The following is a 25,207-nucleotide window of genomic DNA, read 5'->3' as shown; positions in this document are numbered from 1 at the left end:
GAAGTGTCAGTACATTTTCTCAGATTTAGTTCCCAATGATCAGTAATGCTTCTTTGTATGGTAAGTCTCAAAGCAGGGTACAGCACATAATGCAACATTGCAAGTTTTGCATTAGTACCTAGTTTCCTGGCGCACTTTCTGTTTCGTGCAAACCACGCATCTGCGCATTAGCATACTTTTCTGCGTGTGTTCACTCACGGTAACAGCCGTAAAATTTCTCTCTGTGAATCGCAGAGGATTCTCGTCATTGTAGCACCTTCCCCTACCAGCTTTTTTGCGTTCTGTAGCATATTTTTCTATAATCTCTCTTACGAGACAAAGGCGAAACTCTGCGAGTGCCATTTTTTGCCCTGTTGAGCATGAGCATTTAGAATGCACAAATCCAGAATGTGAAAAAAATATTTCTTGTACCACTTCACAGTCTTACGCACTGGTCCCTTTGAGCTCAGTAACATGTCACGACAGTCAACTGCACCCATACTAGAATTGTAATCTACAACACATTGTGTTTTCTTTATTTTTTCGCCAGTATGTCTGTCAGTCTTCTCTGTTTCGACCATTTGTGGAATCCATGTATGCCTCAGACGACAAATCCTGTGGAATACTGGTGCTGGGAAAATCGTACGACGGGGCTAAGCGACAATGCCAAGTGGTACTTGAGCATTCCAGCCTCATCTGTACCAGCTGAAAGGGTATTTTCAAAAGCTGGAAAAATTATTTTTGACAAGTGTAATTCACTTCACCCAGAAAACTATTTTTCTGAGTGGAAACAAGAAGTATTTATAACTTATTTGGAGTTTAATATAGTAAAATTATTTTTCCTTTTATATGAAAAAATATATTGGCCTTTCTTCGTTATTATTAGTTTCCCTTGCTGCCTCCCATCACTCCAAACTCCACTTTTTGATAATGATTGATAATTCTGGATAGAGGAAAGGATAATAACTACATGTAGGGGTAGCTGCAACGCTTTCTTTAGAAATTGTTCGATGTAACTAGAACAAGCAGAGCAACAAGAAATGATGAGGAAACAGAACACTAACAACACTCCCTTGTTTCCCACTTATATACAGTTTTTGGAATCGCTGCTGTGGACAGACTAATCAACAACGTAACAGAAGGTCTAAAGTAGCTTTAAATGTGCTATTTTCTTATTTAATGTTGTGATGTGGATACACTTGTCTCTGGTTAGACTTTCCTCGCACAGGACTGCTACACTGTCTGCGTTCCCTATCCTCAAATTGATTTCACAAATCAAGTGACAAATTTAAATGAGGATGGGAAACTGTGTAGACGGTAACTTGATACTTTCTAACAGACAGCTATAAGAACAGCCCTTGGTAAAAGGTATAAGACATGTGCAATAAAGCTTCACAAATATATTACCTTCTAGAGGGGAAAAAAAAAAAACACCTTTTTGCAGTAGAAGTTTGAAAGAAAAAGAAATTTTAATCTTTTATGGAGAATGTTTCCCATTGGGTGGAATCAAACTCAGAACCTTTCACTCAGCGATCTACAACTCTACCAATAATGCTACGATGCAAGCCGCTTTATAAGGTCCAATATTTGAACGTCACTCTTTGTATAAGGCTGTTGTACAACTTTTATCAATAAATGTGCCGTTTCACAACATTTCATTACAACTCCTATTAGAAAACTTCAATCATTGTTTGTGCTCATAGAATTTATGCCCGGAAACAGCATGTTTTCGTGCTATGCAAATTCTACTGTAAAATCAAACAAATATGGCAAGATTCATCTGCAATATGGCGTCTCCTCAATTTGACCTGTCCAAGCGGAGGAAGCTAGAGGGTCCGAATGAAATGGCATGAAACCTCCATCTCCGAAACAACCGCTCCGTTACCAGCACTACGCGTTGGTCATCTTTTTTTCGTCCAATATGAAATACTTGTATCTCGTAATTGTAAAATTCGTAGTCATCTTTTATGAATAATGTATGTCTTCATGTTTCTAATTACACATTCCACACAAAATTCCTGTTTCCATTTCATATATAAATTCTTAATTATTGTTATTTTATGAAAGTTTGTTAATAAAGGTTGCTTCAAGTTAACGGATTTATCGTCGGGAATAATAACAATGTTAAGCTGCCAGACGTACTGGAACTAATGCACGCAGCTTTTAAGAGGAGAACATGCGACACCTGTGTGGCTTCTGTTGTTGATCAACTAGTTATCAACGTAGCAGATGACCTGAACTGAAATGTATAAAGAGCCAAGAAATTACCAGACGACTGACTGTAATTAATACCTTCAGCGGCTTCAGTAATCAACAATACGGTGACATCTGCAGTATGCTTCCTCACCACGCACAGCTCGCTCAGAAAAATTACCGCATGCTTAAGATAGGAATTTTCGCCACTTCTTGTTTGCAATTACAATACTGTATTACATGAGAATGGGAGCATTTTATGCTTTCCATCTTGTCACCTAAGAGGTGTGTAGTAGTGCTGGGGTTTACTGATTATTATTTCATTCTCTTTAAAAAATAAATGTCATTCAAAGCTATAGTCTTGGCTCATCCCTTTTTACGTCTGAACGCAACTGCTGACATCACTGCTGGTTGGCTGGACCAGCTGGCTGGACAAAGTCGCCCAAGTTACATGCGCTGGTAAGGCAGTTGTCCTGCATTATGCCTCAGTCTATGTGCATGTAACACAGCATAAAACATGTACAATTACAATTGTACTTGATTACACTTGACACAGCTTGGCTTCTGCTCCACGTGAAACAAAATCCAGTGAGTTTCAACCAAATGCAGGACACCACACGGTGTAATGTTTACATCAGGTTTATTCTTATGATGGTCACAGTACAGTAAATTTCGTAAAATCGATTGATAGTACCAAACAAAACTTCAAAAAAATAATGTTTACGGTATTGAAAACACGATGAACTAACAATTCAAAAGCCAGCCAATGCAGCAAAATACGAACTTCCACAATTCCAGTAACACTCAGTCCAATACCACACCAACATTAAACAATTTAGAAACAGACAACCCTACACGTCCTTCGCAAACACAATCCATTTCACACGCCGCACCTCAATGACATCACACAACACACAGTTGTCACGGGTAAAAGCAGACAAGTGAAATCGGACCCTTCCATTGACCATACATGTCCATTCAAAAGAATGTTCATCCAAATCTCTTTCTTCAAATCAGAACTGAAATAGATTTGTCAGAAAATGTTGCCCTTACAGATTGGTACACATGCTGTAGAAGTTGCTTGCTGCAGCCAACACCTGAACACATGTGCTATGGATGTTTGTAATCATATGGCCTGCAGTGACATAGATAAATGTGGCTGAATTGCAAATAAAACAATGTTCTCTTGATTAAGAGTCTAATTAATTCTGAATTGATACTCATATGACTCTTAGTATCGTAAATTTCCCAGGTTGTTCAGTTTAAGGTAAGCCAACTTCCTTCTAAATTTAATTTTCTCCATGAAAAATCACACAAGTAGACCATAAATAAGTGAACATAAATGTGGTTTCTGTGAGTCCCTGCAAAACAGTTATTTATGGTTTTTGTTGCTCCATTTTTCTTACTGCTGTTCATTTGAGTTCTACTACTTTTTTAAATAACATTATGATTCAAAATGTAATAACTCTGTTAGATAGTTGTTCACTTATAGAAAACCAATCAATAATTTTATAGAACATTCCATATGTGCTTGAAAACTTGATGTTCTCCATTGTGTGATAATTTTATTGTTTATATCCTGTGTTTAGTACATGACAAAGTGATTAGGAACCAGCTAAGCATCAAGCTAACCGACTGTGAAGAGCAATTTTTCAACTACACCACTGCTTGTTAATACAGCACGTGGATTCAATCTGGTTCTAATGCATCACTCTCTTGCAAGCTAACACTTTGCGGGTCGACAGACGCGTCCGATCCCACGCGTCGGCTTTGACCCGTGACGTAAGGGTGTTGTCGTGTGTGACGTCATGACGGCGCGGAGTTTGGTTCGAGTGTGGCTGTCTCCAGTTCTGTTTTATCTTATTTTATTTACTTTTCTGATCTGTTCGTTCTATCTCGTGAGATTTTTTTAAAATTTAAAAACGCTTATTACTTATTTTAATTATCTGTTTCCTCCAATTTCTGTTTTAGTTTATTATATTTAGCTTTCTGATCTGTTCGTTCTATCCCGTGAGATTTTTTTAAAAAAAAGACAAAAAACACTAATCAGCTACTGAAGCACCTTTATCTTCGATGGGTTGCAGGGGTTACGACCCCTGGGGAGGTGGGTGGGTATTCATGCATGGCTGTCTTCACTTACACGTTGTAGCTACGCAATGCGTCTAAATTTGTTTATATTTAGTTTGCCCCCCCCCCCCCACCCAAAACACCCCATTTACCGCGCTTGTCCTGTTAGTGTCATTAGGCTTCTTGTGGAAAGTGTGTGTGTTTGTTTTTGTTTCCGCCATATTTGTGACGTCATGGGTCAAAGCAGACGGGCGGGATCGGACGCTTCCGTATTTCCCACTTTGCTAGACCTCATATCACTATAAAAAAAATTCAAAATATTAAAGTCAAATGAAACAGTGGAAAGCAAACCAATACAAACAATTTATTTGCATATAACTGATTGGCTTTAGATGCACCCAGTTTCTAAAAATAAACATCTAGTCCTCACATGTCAATCTCGCTTACAACAGCTTCATCCCATGGACCATATATGTTATCCTTGTGGCACTGCCATTTCACAAAACATAATGGACACACTGCTGTGATAAATATCACAGAACAGATAAACAGGAAAGTCAAAATTGATGACACAGTAAATAAAAAATAAACAGTTACAATGACCATGCTACCTATAGTGATCAGAGATCCTCTCACATTTGACAATAACATTGGAAGGAGTGCATATAGTTCAACTGCAACTGTTAACAGCACAAAGGCATGGAATGGTGAAGGCAGTCGTGACGCTAAGCATATTGAACCAAATATGGCAGCATTCAGAGACAAGGCGCTAGATACAACTGCTGCAGGCACACCATAATCGAAAAATATCAAGTGAACACAACTCATTATCGTGGTCATCGCATATATCGTGTCTGTACTAATTGTCTCGGTAAGTGTTTTCAGAATAGGGGACAGCACATAGCCAAAGGAAAGAAATATTAGAACTGTGTGCAAATCTCCCCAAAACACTGTGCTATAATTTACACTCGTATGTACTGCTCTGAACAGCAGGTAACCTATTCCTGTCAGTATGCTGCTGCACACGAATACTTTCTCCGGTGTAATCCATTCGTTGTTGACGTACACGAATATTAAAGCAAACCATACAACGATGCATAACTGGCGTGCAAGTAGTCCACCCCCTCTGATCGCCTCTCCATACGACACACCTCGAGAATGTACATTTTTCTTCAATTCTTCCAGAAACGATGCATCTGTGTAATTGTCTGGATAGCCTTTGTTTTCATACAGATTCTTCTTCCACGCAGATCTTGTTGAACTTTTCTTAATAGTCATCGAATGTCGTTCAGATAAAACGCATTTTAGTCAATTAGGCTACCTCACAAAACACCAAATTCACACCCATGAGTTGTCAACACAACACAAACAGTTAGCTAAACGCGCATCCAAAGACCTGCTTTACTTACCACATGCTACGTATTCATTTGTTGCGACGAGCTTGTTATCTTTCGCATGAGCTTCTTTGTTGTGAACTACTGCCTGTGTGTCACATGGACTAATGGAATATTCGTAAGGGTTTGAAAGTTTGGTGCTTATTCTTGTGGAACTATTAGTAGTGTATGAAATGTCTTTCTCCGTGACCAAGTACTAATAACAGTACATAAAAAAGTGTCCCTGATATCGCAACATACCTGTAGAACAACTGTTCGGAGATACCGGCACAAACCTTATATTTGCAACAGTTTTAACGCAAACTTCAAGGTTTGTACATATGATGTAGGGAGCCCTCTGTTTGGGATAGTGTGATGGGTTGCAGGTAACCAGAGATGCAAAATACAAACGAAATAGGTTGCTGTGCTCTGAACTTTCAGCCACATACTAGCACTGAATATATGTAGTACCAGTGATAATGTTACTAACATGTGTGGAGCCACGTAACAGTTCAGAAACTATAGTTCATTATATTCGAGATAACGATGCTGATTATTATAAGCAAAATTGTTAATATAAACATTCTCATATAGTCAACTACAGTATGTAAACTTTTCTTGGTTGCTTATAGGAGGAATTGGGATGGATGGAGAAGAGTAGTTCTAAGTACAATCTAGACTACTACTGGGAGAGGACGTTTTGTCTCAGGTTCAGCAGTCGCTGCAGCAATGCTTTGTGCTACAAACAGAACATCTGCCCTCACTGTGGGCCCTGAGCCTGCTTTTTCTGGGTAGTATGGTAAACGGGGACAACTTTGCCACAATTTTTTTTTTTCATCCTACCAGTTTTCATAATGCAAAAGACGTATTTCAAACTAACCTAAAACATAGGTCGTCATCGCTAGTATCGTATTATGGTTACATACAACAATTTAGGTATGTACTTATACACAAAATGCGTTTGGCAAAGTAATCTGACAAGTCGGTCAACTTTGTCAGCTGTTAAAATAAATGGAAATCACCAAAACACTACAGAAAAAGAAATTTAAAGCATTGAAAGCAATTTACACATTAGTAAGAAACACTTTAGTGCAAAGATAATTACAGAGAAGGTTATACAGAAAGGTACACCTAAAAATTGAAATCTTAAAAATTAAGTTTGACTTTTCAGAAAAGAAAGTTTTGCCCTAGTTTTTATTCTAAGGGTCAATTATGTGCACAGTGACTGTTATGTTCAGGGGCATTTCATCTGGCACATCTGGGAAGTAAAACTTTTCACGTCTGTTGTATGAAGATATGACATTTGACACTTCCCATCTCCGTGGAAATGAATAAGTTTGCCAAGAAAATGCTTAACCTTTTTTTTTTCCAAAAATTTTACCACAACAAACTTTCCAAGCTTTAGCTGTGCGAGATCCTTGGCCTTTGTCATTCATTTCATTAGGTTAATGAATGGCTGAATAATGATTCGGTTCACAGCAAAAAGGGAGATCAACTGGTTCGACTAATTACTAAGTCTTTTGTTAGTTTTTGTGTCTTTTTTGGGTTCAGAGTCAGATGTGTCATGTAAAGAAGTAGTAGATAGACTCATCATTGCTGTAATGGCAGTTGCTGTGTGTGTGCTGCTTCAGTCCCACCCACCCTCCTCCAATTTGGTTTGTTGCAGAGGTACTCTGAAGAGGTTGACAGTTCATCAAGTGTGATTCGTCGAACTGATTCTCCAGGTGCCACATCAGTTCTCCTCCTCTTCAGCCAACTTTGACTACAATTGCTGCAACAGGCTTGGATGTAATTCATGAGTGTGCCATTACCATCAGCTCTCTCTCCATTCAGGATTCTAGACTAAACTTCCTCAGAATGTAGTGGCACAATACCACATTTCTTGACTCCTGAAATGTTAGATTTCATTTTCTTCACTTCATCCAAATCAATGAAAAGTTTAGCCAAGAGTTAGGAAAATGCAGTTTTTTCAAGCGTCTTGGAACTAGATGAGTGTTTGTCTTATAATCTGTCAGTATGGCTGTCTGTTTCCTTTTATATAGAGCGAAGACTGAAACGTCCAGAGGTTGACATAAATGAGTTGACACTGGGAGCAAGAACACAAAGCGAATGTTGTGAGTTGTGCATACCTTGATAACTGTTACATTTACATGCCTACTAAGATTGCCCATGGCAAAACTAAATGGAGAAACTACGTTTCATAATGCAGAGCATCAAACTTGTCACATTTTGGTCCTTTTGGTCATCCTAAATTCACATATCCCAAAACTGCTTTGAACAATAAAACAAGTGAGAAGGAAGCAGTTCTCATGGTGCCAAAGCTGCAAATATTAAAGAAATATCTGTTTTGGTAGAATTTATAACTCTTTCTGGACACTTGTATCATCTATGAAATATTTTTTTGGACCCTGGTTCATCAGTCAAATTTTTCTCATTGTAGTTTAATGTGTAGGATGGAGGTGCTCCTTCTAATCAGTCTTTCTAATGACTAAAGTATGTTTTAATTTGAACTACTTCATTAGCTCTAGTGCAAGAAATATTTTGGCTTTATGTCGATTTGTGAAAGAATGGCACCAGCCATCACCAGGTAATGTATTTTTAAATTGTGTAACCTGCTTCCCAGTCAAATCCAAGAGGTTTTTCATGATGAGCTGTAGATCAAGAGCATCAAGAGGCATTCCCCAATCTGTACAAATAAAGATTTGTTCAAGGATCTGTTCTTCTTCTTCGTCTTCATCTTCTTCACTGCTCTGTGCAGTTTGACACCCTGGTCTCTTTAAATGGAAGCACTGTACTTTGTTTTCAACTGTTCTTCAGGAGATATTGAACTCTTTTTGCTGCTTTTCCACTGCTCATTTGTTTATTAATCACTAGAGATATAGCTATTCTATTCTATACCTACGTGTTCCCTGTTTGGGTCTAATGAGGCTTGGCATTTTAAGAACCTGTACAGAGACACAAAAATGCTAGGGGAAAAAAGAAAAAACGTGAAAGAGGCAAGAAAAAGGCAAAATTCTAAATTGGCAAAGTTGACCCATTTTCACCAAGCTTCCTGCTGCAACATTGCCAAGTTATATTACTATACTAAATACACCACACAATTTTATTTCTCGCAGTGATTCTGAAATGTAATTATATACTGCGCTGAACAGAAGAAATAGTTTTCACTTAAATTAGAATGGATGGACAGGACAAGACACTTCTGTAGACTATAAGAAAATGCACGGTCCACAGACTGGAAGAAAGGCACCGACAAAGTACAGGAAACAATTAATAAACCTAAAATGTGCACCAGATCTGTTCGTTGTTTCCCCTGTGCACTGAAAGCATTGGCACCTTTACTGGAAGTTTAAAGAACTTGGCAGGGTGCCCAGTATAATCTTATTCTAAAAGTGACAAAATTTCTCTGCTTTGCAAAGTTGTTCCAGCTTACAGTAGTTGTTGGTTTCACCCACAATGGATTTAGTACTACCTCATTGCTCATTCTAGCATTGAACACGACAAACTGGAATGAAACATGTATCTTGGTTCTCAACACAGTATTGTTGACTCATTAATGTTGTCAGTGGTCAGAAACAAAATGCTACTGGTTTGAAGTCTTCTTGCTTCAGAAGCTGGGAGCCCAATGCTCCAGAAAAGTTGTACAATTAGTATCCGTAATAAAGTTAAAATTATACATGTATTATCTCAATACAAAGCATAGACCATGAACAAAGTACGCCAATATGTCATTTTCTGTGGTATGTAGCAAGGTGAGACTGAACAGGCAAACAGCCAGTGACAAGGCAACTGCCTTAGTAAAGGGTCATTCCATGTCAAAACACGAAATAATTCAAGGATTTCTAACCCTCTACCTCAGATTTTCACAAAACTTTGCATATTTGCTTATACTTACAACGTAAGGACTTGTGCAAGCTTTATTTTATATTGAATTTTAAATGTAGTGATATTCTGATAACTGGGCTCTGCAAGAATGTCAATGCAAAATGGCACTTACCTACATAAATGCCCAGATGTTTATCAAGCTTTTTATATGGTTTTTTTTTAAGTAAGGCATATATTTAACTGATATCCAGTTATTGAAGCAATAAAGTTACAAAGAATATTTTTAAAAAATATTAATTAATTTCAGTTTTCAATTTCAGGTAAATTGCGACAATGTGGAAAAATGCTTATATCACGTTTATCCAACCTGCTGGGAACCTGATTTTGGTCTTAAATAATCCCCTAGATTGTAGGTTTTCAAATAAAATAAAAATTTTATTGGGTCTTCAGCTAATTGACATACACATCTGAAATCAAAATACATTTGGCTGTGATGGAAAAGGGTTGTTTTAAGTAAGTTCATCCACTCACTGCCTCAGATGCAAAGGTATCAAATTAGAATATTTAAGTATAACTCATTCTAGGCAGGCAAGTTAACTTTAAATGTGAAAATTTATTTCCTCTCATTTGACTAATTCAGTAATTTGTTAAGGACAACAATATATATGATTTACGTGGTCAGCTAGTCACCTGCTCACAGTGACAAAAAAATATCCTTAGACAGCAGTAACTTTTATAGGCATAAAAAACAGTGCAACAATTGCTGAAATTCATTGTTGAGAATAACTGGCATACAATAATTAGTCTATTTGGCCTCAGTTGTTCTTTGTCTTTCTGTGAGACAGGTAATATCTGTTTGTGGTGCGCCCCTATCATTCCACTTGTATAAAGCATGTTTTAAGTGAATTAGTGCTCATTTAATTGCAACAGGAAATGTGAATTCATGCACTGTTGGAAAATTAATAAAAACACCATGTCATTCGGCGATCTATACCTTAGTAAAAACTCTATAAAAAACAGAAGTGTTGCGTGAAGGCCAATGAGATTTGATAATTCTGTGATCCAGTATAAGCTATCCACAAAATCAAGAAACTGCTACTATATGTAGACATCAAAGATACTATTACTTAAAAGTTTTTGAAAGTCATCAAATAACTTTTTGTGATCCTTTCAAAAAACAGACAAACAGTTAAAAAGTCTTTGAGGTCAGTTTTCTTGTCGTCTAAAACATTAAATGCTAAAAGAATCTATATGAAAACAGGTCAAAAACTGTGCACAGCATGACGTAAAATTTGTGAACAGAAAACTGACATCAGTACAGAAGCGGAAGTGATGCAGGTGACTTGGATGTGACATTTCTCGAATCAGTACTAAAAAGTCAAAGTATTGAGCGTGCAAATAAAACTTGACATGATTTGGGGTATTCTTACTTAAAACTTCTGTCCATTCCAAATCACAGGAAGGCTATTGCAAAAAGAAGTTAGAAAAAGAGAAGCATGTTTCAGAAAGAAAAATGTGTCAGTATTAGATTGCAGTATTGAAGATTCAGACCGCGGAGGAGAAAAATTTGATGATGAAATTGTTAAACAAAGGCAGATTCTGATGCCATGATATTGTTAATGAAAGAAAAAGTGGTTAGTGTAAGAGTACCTGAAAAAATTCAAATTTTAACTTTAGCTCCACCCTCTTGGTCAGAAGAAAACATAGTGTCAGAATTTAGTGTTAGTGAGAATGTGGTTCGACAAGCAAGGAAACTGAAAACAGAAATGGGTACAGAATGAGATTTTCACTCTGCAGCGGAGTGTGTGCTGATATGAAACTTCCTGGCAGATTAAAACTGTGTGTCGGACCGAGACTCGAACTCGGGACCTTTATCTTTCGCGGGAAAGTGCTCTACCAACTGAGCTACCCAAGCACGACTCACGCCCCGTCCTCACAGCTTTAAATCTGCCAGTACCTCGTCTCCTACCTTCCAAACTTTACAGAAGCTCTCCTGCAAACCTTGCAGAACTAGCACTCCTGAAAGAAAGGATGTTGTGGAGACATGGCTTAGCCACAGTCTGGGGGATGTTTCCAGAATGAGATTTTCACTTTGCAGTGGAGTGTGCGCTGATATGAAACTTCCTGGCAGATTACAACTGTGTGCCAGACAGAGACTCGAACTTGTGACCTTTGCAAAGATCTGCCAGGAAGTTTCAGAAATGGGTAGTTTATCAATTCCTAAACCAAAAAGGGGGAACACTATTGCCCATGAAGTGGCAAAGATGTGACTGATTTCTACCAAAATGATGCATATACTCAAATGATACCAGGAGCAAAAGGCAAAGTTAGCATTCAGAAGAATGTGCATATGCAAAAAAGAGAGAGTCATCCTTTGCAACTTGAGAGAGGGTACTCTTGTTTTAAATAGGAGAATCCAAACATTAACATTTTATGTGCTGTTGGTGTACTTAAATCAACATCATTAAGCAGAATGTATTACTTAAATGAAAAAGATATGAAGTTAACAGACTATAATTTGTCACAGTAGATTAAAAACAGAGATTTTCTTACGAAATTTCATTGATAGTTTCAGGGATCTTCACTGCTGAACATGTACATTTTAAATTAACATTCGTGTGGCTAGAATAATTGCTGTTTAAAGATGTTAATTTGACATCCTAAATAAAGTTAACCTGTGTAATGAAAATTTTTCAGTTGAATTTATAACTTTTGGCTCTTTACTTTCATGAGGCAGTGATGAATATTAAAAGAACATCGAATACCTATCAAAACTCTTCTTTTTTCTTTTCCTTTTAAAGAATCTCAGAGTTTCGATATAAATACATCTTGTTTCAGCTGTCAGAAAGTGTTTTACATTTTGAAAAATCATTGTTTGGTCCACAACAGCTTAAGTTTATTTTTTATATTCCCATATGTCAAGAATAGTTATTAATTTTTTTCTGTTGAAGAAACATCCCTTCTGTGACATCTGGGGAAATATGACAGTGACAAATTGTAAATAAGATACTTCCTATTATTATTATTATTATTATTATTATTATTATTATTATTTTGTCAGAAGTAATGCAATCCAAATGTCAAACTTCAGTTGTGGCATGTACGTTTGTAAAAAATTTCCATTCCCCCTCCCCCCCCCCCCCCCCCCTCAAACTACATGAAGTAAATACGTGGAGAAATTTTGCATTGATTGCTGCCATGTAGAAAGTAAGAAGTAGAAAAGTTGTAAAAGTCAGAAGCAGTGAGTGTCAGGTATGGATGATCCCCTCCCCCCGTCACAATACAGAGTATTGTGATTTCAGATTTAGTTTTGTGTCCATTTGTAGAAAACCCATTAATAGTTTTATTTTATTATAATGGGTACTTTATTGGGAAGTATTTAAGATCAATTATAAGTTCCCACTAGGTTGGATAAATTTGATGTAAGCATTTTACAATATGTCTGTACTTTTCCAGAAATTGGAAAGTGACACACATTAAATTATTATTATTTTTATTTTATTTTATTTTAACTTTACGGCTTAAATAATTACGTGTCTGTTAAGTATGTGCTTCTCTTAACTTATGGGGAAAAAAAATCCAAACTGGAAGCTTCATGAACACCTGTGTTATGGGCATTTATGTAGATAAATACCATTTTGAGTTGACATTCTTATCAGAATATCACTAAATTTAAAATTTGATATAAAAAAAGTTTTAGTCTGAGAGCAAAAAGAGTTTGCTCAAGTCTTATAAGTATAAGCAAATGTGCAAAATTTCATGAACTTCTGAGATGATGGGTGACTCGTCCTGTGTGATTTGATGTGGAAAAGCTAAAGGTATGAAATTTATTTTCAAGTTGGGAATGCATTTGATATTAAGATATTACCATTGGTAACACATGAAATTTGTGCCCGGCTGGGACTCGATCCCAGACTCCATGCTCTCAAGCGGTCACCTTAACCACTTCAGCTATTCGAGCATGCTTCCAGGTCCGACCCAAACTTCCGTATGTCATACTCTATAATCCCATTGCTTGCAACTTTACTTGAGTTCCTGCTACAGTGTTTCAAGGAGACAAACTTATTCAATGTTAGTATTACAATTGTCATTTCACCTATCGAGGCTTGTGCTGATAACCTCACCGTTGGGGTCCATAAGATCCCTACTGCTATCAAGGGTTGTAATACTTATCTTTAACAATATCTGAAGAAACAGACATTGATTACAATCTTACAGCTGGACTAAATTTATGAACAATTGTGGAATCTTTCTGACATCAGCTGTGTTAGGTATGAAGGTATTATGTATTGGTGACATAAAAATGTATGCCAGACTGGGACCTGAACCTGGATTCCCCACTTGCCACAAGCAGTCACCTTAGCCGCTTCAGCAATCAGAGCAGGCTTACAGGACTGACTCATCTGATGACTGTAACACTAATGTTGAATACATTTGTCTCCTGCAAACCCCATGGTGGAATCCAAGTAAAGTTGCAAGCAATGAAGTCATAGACAGTATGACATGAGGAATATCGGGTCAGTCCTGGAAATGTGCTCAGATAGCCCAAGTGGTCAAGGCGACTGCTTGTGACCAGCAGGAAACCTGGGTTCAAATCATGGTCCGAGACAAATTTTTACATGTCACCAACAGGTAGTATCTTTATACCTAAACATATGAGCTATTATTACTTAGTTTTTCTGGAATTAGATAAACCACAGCTATCTGCTCGAGGAGCAAGTCGTGGTGTGTAATTTGTGGAATGTGGTTATAAAAATCATTAAACAGAAAGGACTGTTCAGGCGATATAAATGTACAAATGTTAAATTAAACGAAGGCTAGGATCTGTCCAGAATAAAAGGTATCTCCCAGAAAGGTGCCTTTCAAGTGAAATTAGTAATTTGGAAGATTATTTTCATTCCCTATACTAAGTCTGTCGAAAATGGAATACTAAACACATTTTGGTTTGAATGTGATGGTGTCCCCATCGAAAGTGTTTTCATTTACATACAGCGCCATTTATTGATCAATTTTCACACTATTTTTTTTCTTCGGCCATACATTTTCACCCTTCTCTGATAGTATTCCATTGCAATTTGACGTCATTTTGACCAGTGGTGTTATTTCTACAGCATTTTGAAAGTTTAATTATTATCACCTTGTACATATATCAACTATAAAAAATGCAATGGGAACTTGTTATGAAAGTTGAAAACTGCAACAGAAAAGCTGCATTACGGAATATATAAATGTATCAAACAAATACTATGGTGCATATTTTGTACATACATTTACTTAAACTACGAAAAATACAGGATCGTGGAGCTGCATAACTTTTGTCCCATTTTATGTACTGCAACACCCACGTTTTGTGTGTGAGTACTCTAAACGCAGTGCTAGAATTTCTAGATGTTAGAATTTCTTGAGGTGTCAAAAGTGTCCTGTACAAAATCTGCAAATCAATGCTGAATATTGTTCTTACAGCCCTTCTCTTGGACGAATATATACTTTGGTAATACAGTTGTATCAAAATGTGGGATAAACCAGGGGGCCTGCTGCCGTAAGTCAGCTTTGACAAATGACATCATGCCAAACACCAAGTTGGAACACAGATATGATTTCAAAATGGCGACCAATAGCCTTAAACTTTTCCATGGCATAAAAATATAACTATTGAGTACAAAATAGTAGAAATTCCTTATAATTAATATTGAATCTAACTGCACAACTGCTGGAAAGTGGGTGTATTGGACAAAGACTTACTAAAATCTAACAAAACAACCCGCGTTGAAAAAATGGTTCATCTTTTGAAGCGATCCAATTTGTGACGTCTTCATGGGATTGGAAGTGTTGGTCAGTCGTTGATCTAAACATGTGATTGTCAGAGGGAGCAATGTCTGGAGAATATGGCGGGTGGGGTAGGACTTTCCATTTTAAGGTTTCCAAGTACATTTTGACATCTTTTGCAATGTGGGGTCGAGCGTTGCCGTGCTGCAAAATCACTTTATTGTGCCTCTCACTGTATTGCGGCAGTTTGTCTTTTAATGCTCTGCTCAAGCGCATTACTTGCATTGGATAACGAGCACCTGTGATTTTTTTCAGTTGGTTTTAACGCCTCATAGTACACACTGTTGAGCTGGTCGCACCAAATGCAGAGCGCGATCTTGGAGCTGTGAATATTCCGTTTGGCCATCGATGTGGAAGCAAAACATAAAATTAAATCTCCAACCATAAAAAACACACAACACTAATAATTCTAAACGTAAAAAGAACCTATTGCCTATAAATGCCAACACCAAAATAACTCACTAAGCAACCACCACAACCTCTTCCAGTATTACTATACACAAATAGCTTTCAAGGTGTCGAATATCAATAACAACACTCACAATTTAGAATCACAAACTTCCTGCACTAGAGTTCATCACCACTTACTTCAACAAGTCCTCTGTAATCATGATACATTATAAATACACAGTGCCACCATGACTTCACTGTTATGTCACAGGTCAAAGTAGACATGTGATACTGAAGTCCCAGTTGACTTAAAATAAGATCCTGACGACATGAAAACACACAACCTAGCACATTATCAACTGAGTTACGTAGCTAAAGTGTATAATGTAATATGAATTATATAATAATATTGGTGATGAAAGTGCTATTTTGCTAATGTCATGTATTCTATTTTGGAAAAGTGTAGAATACAATACATTTCAAATTAACTGCTAAATAATCATATCCTAACCTAACTACAGCCCTCCTCATCTGCTGCATTATGAAAATAAGCTTTAGACGCGGCATTTAAAAAGATGGTCCATGAATTTAACTACATCCAATAATCTATATTGCATACTGATCAAACCATCAATTCTTGATGTATTAGTTATTGTAAGCAAATTCAATCTTTGCATGCCACAGTGTACATTTCACCTACGTAGCTGAAGTGAGTTGGCAAAGCAGTTTTCGATTGTATTTAAGCGATGCATTTTCTTTACTGAATTTTTTTCATCCTTCCTTCAATTTTGCTGCAATCACATTCAATACTTTCGCCATATAACTCAAGCAAATAGGGTTTATATTATTGCTTATGCTTTTTAATTCGTGGTACCATTTGAGTGCATTCTCAATTAAAGCATGGAATACAGTGCAGGGTGTCTTGTTACTGGCTCTAAAATCCAGGGTGGAATAATGACATTATTATGAAAAGCTGAAGTCTGGCTTCAGCTGCCAGACTGTGGTCATCCATGTGTGAGTTGCTTGTGTGTGTGTGTGTGTGTGTGTGTGTGTGTGTGTCTATTTTGACAAAGGCCTTGTGTGTGATTCAGCATCTCTGCTGTATTGTGAGTAGAAACTGTACTTTTCATAATATTGTTACTTTCCATCATGGATTTTCCACTGTTAGTATTATGAAAAGGATATATTGCTACTCACCATATAGTGAGGATGTTGAGTCAGGCAGGCACATCGCATTTCTTTTCGAAGAATTTCATTAGTTTGATACACCTAGGATGAAGGCACCAATGGCCCAGTAGTCTGGTCCCTTAAACCCACCAATCCAATCCAACCATTCTTTGGCTTTACATGTTCCATGTATTGTTTCTTTTGTAGCCAAACCTACAGTCTAGTAAATCAAAGCACCCACAAAAGCGAATTTAAGAGTTCTTCATCCTCAGAAGGTACTAATATATGCCAGAAGAATGCCCATATGTGTAACATTAGGGCTGAAGTAGAACTTTGAATAAATTATGTAAAATTAAGAACATTTTTCTGTATTAGCAAAATGGCTTATTATTATTATTATTATTATTATTATTATTATTATTATTATCATTAAATAAATTCAGTAAAAGCTTGCTGCAAAATTCATTTTTGTGATATTGATAACTGACTAGCAGACAGTAATTTCTTTGCAAATGAATAATGCGTGTCACATAAAGATAATTATGTTCTCAACCTGAAGATCATCTTGAACACTGCAGTGGGCATGGGTCCTATTGGATGTGGTAAACCCTTTTAATCCTCCTATCTCTCAAGTGACTTACCCAACCAGTTACCTAGGAACCAGCAGGTTAATGTGGATTTGATATGATGCAACATGATATTTTTCATGTATACAAATTATTTCTCGAGGTGAAATATGTTGTAAGTGACAAAATCCTAAGACCTATTGACAATTTAATGCTGAACCTGTGGATTTCTTGTCTGACATTTGTCCACTTAGCAACTGACATAGGCACACTTAAAAAAATCAGGAATTCACACAAGGTCCTGAGCTTAAGATTTGATATTGGTTGAAGTTTCGCATGTTCATGGTACCTCTTGGCTCTGATGCTGCTTAGCAGCCATTCACACTGTTTGTGGGGGAAATGGTAGAATCTCCATTGCCAATGTTTCAAAGGCTCATCGAATGTTGCTCCCTGGTGATGGTTGGCAAACAGATTTATTTATTACTAGGTGTTACTCGCATATCAGTAGTTTTGTTGTGGTGAGTGATGGTGACCAAGTAAGCTGCTGTACATGCAATAACATCAGCTGCCCTCGTGTGTCTGCCTGTTGGGGTTCAAAGACAGAGACACATTTACGACAGTGTCACAGACCTGTTATTAGCATGGATATGCATTATCATAACAACTTGAAATACTGTTTATACAATAACGTGCTATAAATTTGATTGTGAACAAGCCCTTAAGTAGCTTCATGTAAAGTTGTATTTGTATGACCTATATAGATAAATGATATCGCATGACCTCACTGTTCTCTGTAGACATATTAATATATCTACATCTACATCTACATCTATACTCCGCGAGCCACCTTACGGTGTGTGGCGGAGGGTACTTATTGTACCACTATCTGATCCCCCCTTCCCTGTTCCATTCACGAATTGTGCGTGGGAAGAACGACTGCTTGTAAGTCTCCGTATTTGCTCTAATTTCTCGGATCTTTTCGTTGTGATCATTACGCGAGATATATGTGGGCGGTAGTAATATGTTGCCCATCTCTTCCCGGAATGTGCTCTCTCGTAATTTCGATAATAAACCTCTCCGTATTGCGTAACGCCTTTCTTGAAGTGTCCGCCATTGGAGCTTGTTCAGCATCTCCGTAACGCTCTCGCGCTGACTAAATGTCCCCATGACGAATCGCGCTGCTTTTCGCTGGATCATGTCTATCTCTTCTATTAATCCAACCTGGTAAGGGTCCCATACTGATGAGCAATACTCAAGAATCGGACGAACAAGCGTTTTGTAAGCTACTTCTTTCGTCGATGAGTCACATTTTTTTAGAATTCTTCCTATGAATCTCAACCTGGCGCCTGCTTTTCCCACTATTTGTTTTATGTGATCATTCCACTTCAGATCGCTCCGGATAGTAACTCCTAAGTATTTTACGGTCGTTACCGCTTCCAATGATTTACCACCTATGGCATAATCGTACTGGAATGGATTTCTGCCCCTATGTATGCGCATTATATTACATTTATCTACGTTTAGGGAAAGCTGCCAGCTGTCGCACCATGCATTAATCCTCTGCAGGTTTTCCTGGAGTACGTACGAGTCTTCTGATGTTGCTACTTTCTTGTAGACAACCGTGTCATCTGCAAATAGCCTCACGGAGCTACCGATGTTGTCAACTAAGTCATTTATGTATATTGTAAACAATAAAGGTCCTATCACGCTTCCTTGCGGTACTCCCGAAATTACCTCTACATCTGCAGATTTTGAACCGTTAAGAATGACATGTTGTGTTCTTTCTTCTAGGAAATCCTGAATCCAATCACAAACCTGGTCCGATATTCCGTAAGCTCTTATTTTTTTCACTAAACGTAAGTGCGGAACCGTATCAAATGCCTTCCTGAAGTCCAGGAATACGGCATCAATCTGCTCGCCAGTGTCTACGGCACTGTGAATTTCTTGGGCAAATAGGGCTAGCTGAGTTTCACATGATATCTGTTTGCGGAATCCATGTTGGTTATGATGAAGGAGATTTGTATTATCTAAGAACGTCATAATACGAGAACACAAAACATGTTCCATTATTCTACAACAGATTGACGTAAGTGAAATAGGCCTATAATTATTCGCATCTGATTTATGACCCTTCTTGAAAATGGGAACGACCTGCGCTTTCTTCCAGTCGCTAGGTACTTTACGTTCTTCCAGCGATCTACGATAAATTGCTGATAGAAAGGGGGCAAGTTCTTTAGCATAATCACTGTAGAATCTTAAGGGTATCTCGTCTGGTCCGGATGCTTTTCCGCTACTAAGTGATAGCAGTTGTTTTTCAATTCCGATATCGTTTATTTCAATATTTTCCATTTTGGCGTCCGTGCGACGGCTGAAGTCAGGGACTGTGTTACGATTTTCCGCAGTGAAACAGTTTCGGAACACTGAATTCAGTATTTCTGCCTTTCTTCGGTCGTCCTCTGTTTCGGTGCCATCGTGGTCAACGAGTGACTGAATAGGGGATTTAGATCCGCTTACCGATTTTACATATGACCAAAACTTTTTAGGGTTTTTGTTTAGATTGTTTGCCAATGTTTTATGTTCGAATTCGTTGAATGCTTCTCTCATTGCTCTCTTTACGCTCTTTTTCGCTTCGTTCAGCTTTTCCTTATCAGCTATGATTCGACTACTCTTAAACCTATGATGAAGCCATTTGACCATTTTTTGCCCTGATCCTAAATGGAGCAAATTCTAATTGGAATTTTATTCCTTATGTGGAAAATCTGTAAAGCTTAAAGAGCAATACCCAATCATCCAGCTTTCAAATTTAAAATACTGTAACCATCTGTTGTATTAATGTGTATATTTTAATTTATAGTACATTTCTCTTTTGTTTCAGGAGGCTGGTATAAGGAAAGGCACATGTAAACAATTTCACATCAAGAATGATTGATCAAAATAAATTAATTGAAACTTTTGTTTCTCTGGGGCTCAGTGAGCAGAAAGCAAAGGAAACAATAAAAAATGAAACAATAACGCAAAACTTGAAACAAGCAATTGATGAAGCAGAGAAATTGGGTGGTGTACCAGATGAAAGTAAAATGCTCCTCTACCAACTAGCAAGTAAAATTAAAAAACAAACTGCTCACCATATACCCATGATTGTGAATTACATTTACTCCAGAAAAATTGATTCGAATGAGAGACTTGATGCAGCATTAGAGTATTTACTGTCTCATCTCAAAGATGAATTAAACCTGTCTTCCTTTGAAGAAGCCTGTGGCGTTGGTGTAGTCGTAACTCCAGAAGAAATTGAAAATTCAGTCGAAGAAATCATTGCTGCTCATAAAAATGAATTATTAGAAAAGAGGTATCAGTTCAATTTAGGAATTATTATGCAAGAGGTGAGGAAACGCTTAAAATGGGCTGATGGAAAAGCACTTAGAAATGAAGTGGACATTCAGATTTTAGATTTATTAGGCCCTAAAACAGAAGCTGACTTGTTAAGCCACAATAAATCAGATAAGAAAGTTAAATGTGCAAAAAAGGGAGGCAATTTGGTGAAGACGAAAGAAATTGAGAAGACTGCTGATGCAAAAAATGAAGTTGAAAGTGCTTCTATAGGAGATATTATGAAAAAATTAAATTTCCACAAACCTGGAGAAAATTACAAAACAGAAGGCTATGTCATTACACCAAACACGTTCAACATTCTTAAAGATCATCTGAAGGTTACTGGTGGACAAGTGAGGACAAGATTTCCACCAGAGCCTAATGGAATTTTACATATTGGTCACGCAAAAGCTATCAACATTAATTTTGGTTATGCTGCGGCACACGAGGGTGTTTGTTTCTTGCGATATGACGACACAAATCCAGAAAAGGAAGAGGAGAAATTTTTTGTGGGCATCAGAGAGATGGTGAACTGGCTAGGATACAAGCCATTTCAGATTACTCATTCGTCCGATTACTTTGATCAGTTATACAAGTGGGCAATAGAACTTATAAAAAAGGATTTAGCATATGTTTGTCACCAGAGTTCAGATGAGATAAAAGGCATTAATGCTCCAATTTCTCCGTGGAGAAATCGGCCAGTTGAAGAAAGTCTTAAACTGTTTGAGGATATGCGTAAAGGAAAAATAGATGAGGGCAAAGCGACACTTAGAATGAAAGTGACATTGGAAGAGGGGAAACAAGACCCAGTCGCATACAGAATTAAGTTTTTGCCTCACCATAGAACAGGAGACAAATGGTGCATATATCCGACATATGACTACACTCACTGTTTATGCGACTCTATCGAAAACATAACTCATTCTTTATGTACAAAAGAATTTCAGAATCGCCGTTCATCGTATTACTGGCTTTGCAATGCGCTGGACATTTACTGCCCTGTGCAGTGGGAATACGGACGCTTGAATCTGAATTACACCGTAGTATCCAAACGTAAAATTGCAAAGCTAATTGAGGAGGGTATCGTAAATGATTGGGACGATCCACGTCTCTTTACTTTAACTGCACTGAGAAGACGAGGGTTCCCACCAGAAGCTATAAACAATTTTTGTGCTCAAGTAGGAGTTACAGGTGCGACATCTGTAGTCGATCCTCAGATGCTCGAGGCGTGTGTCAGAGATTCTTTAAATACTACTGCTCCACGAGCTATGGTAGTTCTGGAACCGTTGAAAGTGAAGATCCTCAACTTTCCATATTCTGAGAGTACTCAAGTTAAAGTTCCCAATTTCCCCAGTGAACCAGACCGAGGAAGCCATTTTGTTCCATTTGATAGGGAAGTGTTTATCGAGAGAAGTGACTACAGAGAAGAGGATGAGAAAGGATACAGAAGACTGACAAATTCTCAACCGGTCGGCCTGCGACATGCCGGTTACGTTATTTCTGTGGTAAGGGCCATTAAAAATAGCGTCGGCAGTGTAACTGAATTGGAAGTACAGTGTCAGCCTTCAACAGAATTTAAACCGAAGGCGTTTATTCATTGGGTGTCACATCATATTCCTGTGCAAGTTCGCTTGTACGACATGCTGTTCAAACATAAAAATCCAGAAGACCCCAATGAGGTGCCGGGAGGGTTCCTATCGGACTGTAACAAAGATTCACTGAAGATATTGAATGCACATGCAGATGTTTCTGTGTCAAAAGCTAGAGTTTTTGACAAATTCCAGTTTGAGAGATTGGGTTTCTTTTCTGTTGACCCAGATACAAAAGACGGTTCTTTAGTTTTTAATAGGACTGTTAGTTTAAAGGAGGATGCTAATAAATCATAGGTACCATTCATCTAAATTCAACAATCTTGATGTGTTTGCAGAGTCAGTTGAAGAAGAAATAGTGACTGTATGATACAGAGTGAGAGGTCTTTCGGGTGGAAGCAGTATGGCAGATACGTGGAATGCGCGAGTGCTGAGAGTGTTTACCTTTGAGTGGAGCGTCTGTCAAGCATAACTGGTGTGTCCAGCATCATGTGCCATACTGACACATTTTGCAGCAAAGTGGACTCATTGTGACTGGATTTTGTGAATGCATGCTGGAGAGGTTAGGGACGTGGCCTTTTTGAGGAGAGGTCAGCTGACGTATAGCTCCGTGGAAGAGCGGTGGAATGAAAAGCCAGCATAACAGAACTGTTAGATCAATTAAGACAAAGCCGGAAACTTCCTGTAATCCAAAAGATTTCAGAAAAGGAGGAGGTGAGTTTCTTTGTTCTTTGGCTGCCTTTTGAGGGCTTCACAGTGGGTGTTGTGAATTCCTACAAAAATGGGAGCTGGAGAAAAGATAGCCAATTGTGGTGAATGAAATTGATCAGCAAACCCTTGATGTGTGATCCATATTGGTCCATCTTTCCATATCTCAAGGTCTTTAGATCATTCACCCTTACCTTCTTTTCTGTGATCTTCTGTATTAATTACAGTTGCATATTTTAACTGACCTATCAGTTGCACTTCATTTCCTTTTGGTTCCACGCCACTTCTCCAGAATTCATAAGTCACCTACCCTACCCTTCCCTCCCCTCCCCTCAAACAGGCTGCAGCCGTAACCCCTCCAGCAGGCATGTTGAGTCCACTACAGTATAACATGCGGCAGTATGGCACACGATGCTGGACACAACAGTTATGCTTGACAAACGCTCCCAAAGCTCCGCCCAAGAGCATACCAGTTTCGCACTCACTTAGTCCAACGTATTTGTCATACTGCTTCCACGCGGAAGAACTTGCATTCTGTACCGTACAGTCATTTTTTCCTCTTCAATCCTAACACAGGTCTGCTGCAGTCACTTGGCTTAGTCCACATAGCTTGGCAGTGCTGTTGAACAATGGTGCCAACCTTTGGGGCACAGTAAAATCACTCAGATTTGGAACTGATTAGTTTTGATGGAGTGGCCTGACATACATACTGAAATAATGGAGCAGGTGATGTTTAGAACAAGTAATAAAGCACTGAAAATGAATTCTTACATGATGACGACGACACACTCACTCACAAGTGTGTTCGAATTCATACCTTTGTAAAAATATTTATTTGGGTCGCCTATGGCAGAAACTGCTTGTGGAATTAAGCACCAGTGATTGGGTGTGTCATCTGTTGATCCTATATGAAACTGGATTTTTGTGCAAAAGCACCTTCTTGTCTGTTAAATAAAAATGGTTGTTATTTAGAACAGTTATTACATAAATAAACAATTTCTTGTATGGTTTTTGTGAACAGTGAAAATGTTTTTATAGAAATTAAAATTCCGTTATTCTTTAAATTAACTGGATAGTTATGGATGCCATAACTTTTGTAGGTGTGTCACTTATGAATGAAGCAATAAAAATCAGGCAAAATTAAGATAATATAAACTTGAGATGCATTCAGTTTTATACTTTGCTTGTGGTAAATTTTATCAATTCTCTCTCTCTCTCTCTCTCTCTCTCTCTCTCTCTCTCTCTCTCTCTCTGTGTGTGTGTGTGTGTGTGTGTGTGTGTGTGTGTTTTTTCGGGTTTTGTCCTAGCCCCATGGTTCCCAGAAAACCATGATCATTATTTATAATACCCCTGAAGTGTGATGTAATTTATTTGTAATTGTTGTCTAATTAACATACTGAAATATTATATTTTTAATATGTGAAATTAAAAGATTGTAAAAGAAAACTGCCTTTGTTTTTCTATGTGGTAGAATTTTCTAGTCAATGTTAAATATTTTTTCGCAGGTGTTTCTATGTTTGTGGCAGTGTGCACACACAATCAGTATTTTACATAGAAAAAAAGCACTTATAGTTGTTATTAAGGACGGCAAATGCAGGCTCTTAGTTCGAGAATATAATCAATTACTATATCACAGTTCTGTGGAATAGTCTTGCTCCGTGGGGCAACGAACTCAATAGCAAAACAAATATCTGACGAATCATAGTGAGTAGTATGTTTTGTCTAAAACACTTATCATCATAGGGGAGAAAACTGTCATTACATTTTAGCTGGACTCAGATTATGAAAATACAGAAGATCCATATTGAGTTGTGTGAATGCCTTTGCAGTTTGAGCAATATTATTAATGTCTTAAGTCCAGTCTCTGCTGCTTCGTATTTTCATGCCATACAAAATTTAAGAATGAAACCCACTGCACTTTGGAAGGCAAAAGGAGAATCTGTTTAGGAAAATAAAGCAGCAAAATTGAAATGACAGAGTTGCTGGAATGGCAATGCTTGCACTGTGCAATTATGTTAGAGCATACCGGGTACTGTTGATGGGTAAGAGAAAATTGAAGACCTTAGCATATTTCATGGATTTCCTTGGAAATGATGTTTTTGTTAAGAGCTGCATTTTCAGTGTATTCTGTTTATCTTATACTTAACAGAGGAGA

At 37.7% G+C, this 25,207-nt stretch overlaps 2 protein-coding genes across 3 annotated transcripts; one reads left to right on the top strand and one right to left on the bottom strand.

Moving 5' to 3' along the window:
• Nucleotides 1-4,522: 4,522 nt before the first annotated feature.
• LOC126187464 (phosphatidylinositol N-acetylglucosaminyltransferase subunit C) lies at nt 4,523-5,636 on the bottom strand. The gene has a single exon (XM_049928561.1). The coding sequence runs from the start codon at nt 5,515-5,517 to the stop codon at nt 4,666-4,668; it is 852 nt and encodes a 283-aa protein (XP_049784518.1). The 5' UTR covers nt 5,518-5,636; the 3' UTR covers nt 4,523-4,665.
• Nucleotides 5,628-24,472, top strand: LOC126187463 (probable glutamine--tRNA ligase). Of its 2 annotated transcripts, none has more exons than XM_049928560.1 (2): nt 5,628-5,751; nt 20,262-24,472. In XM_049928560.1, exon 2 carries the CDS (start codon nt 20,308-20,310, stop codon nt 22,639-22,641), a length of 2,334 nt encoding a protein of 777 aa, XP_049784517.1. In that variant the 5' UTR covers nt 5,628-5,751; nt 20,262-20,307; the 3' UTR covers nt 22,642-24,472. The 2 variants fall into 2 exon arrangements, with proteins under 2 accessions (XP_049784517.1, XP_049784516.1); XM_049928559.1 differs by having other exon boundaries at nt 5,696-5,943.
• The last annotated feature ends 735 nt before the right edge of the window (nt 24,473-25,207 follow it).

This window comes from Schistocerca cancellata, chromosome 5, assembly GCF_023864275.1.
Source record: "Schistocerca cancellata isolate TAMUIC-IGC-003103 chromosome 5, iqSchCanc2.1, whole genome shotgun sequence".
NCBI lineage: Eukaryota > Metazoa > Arthropoda > Insecta > Orthoptera > Acrididae > Schistocerca > Schistocerca cancellata.
This window is presented reverse-complemented; position numbering and strand designations above follow the sequence as displayed.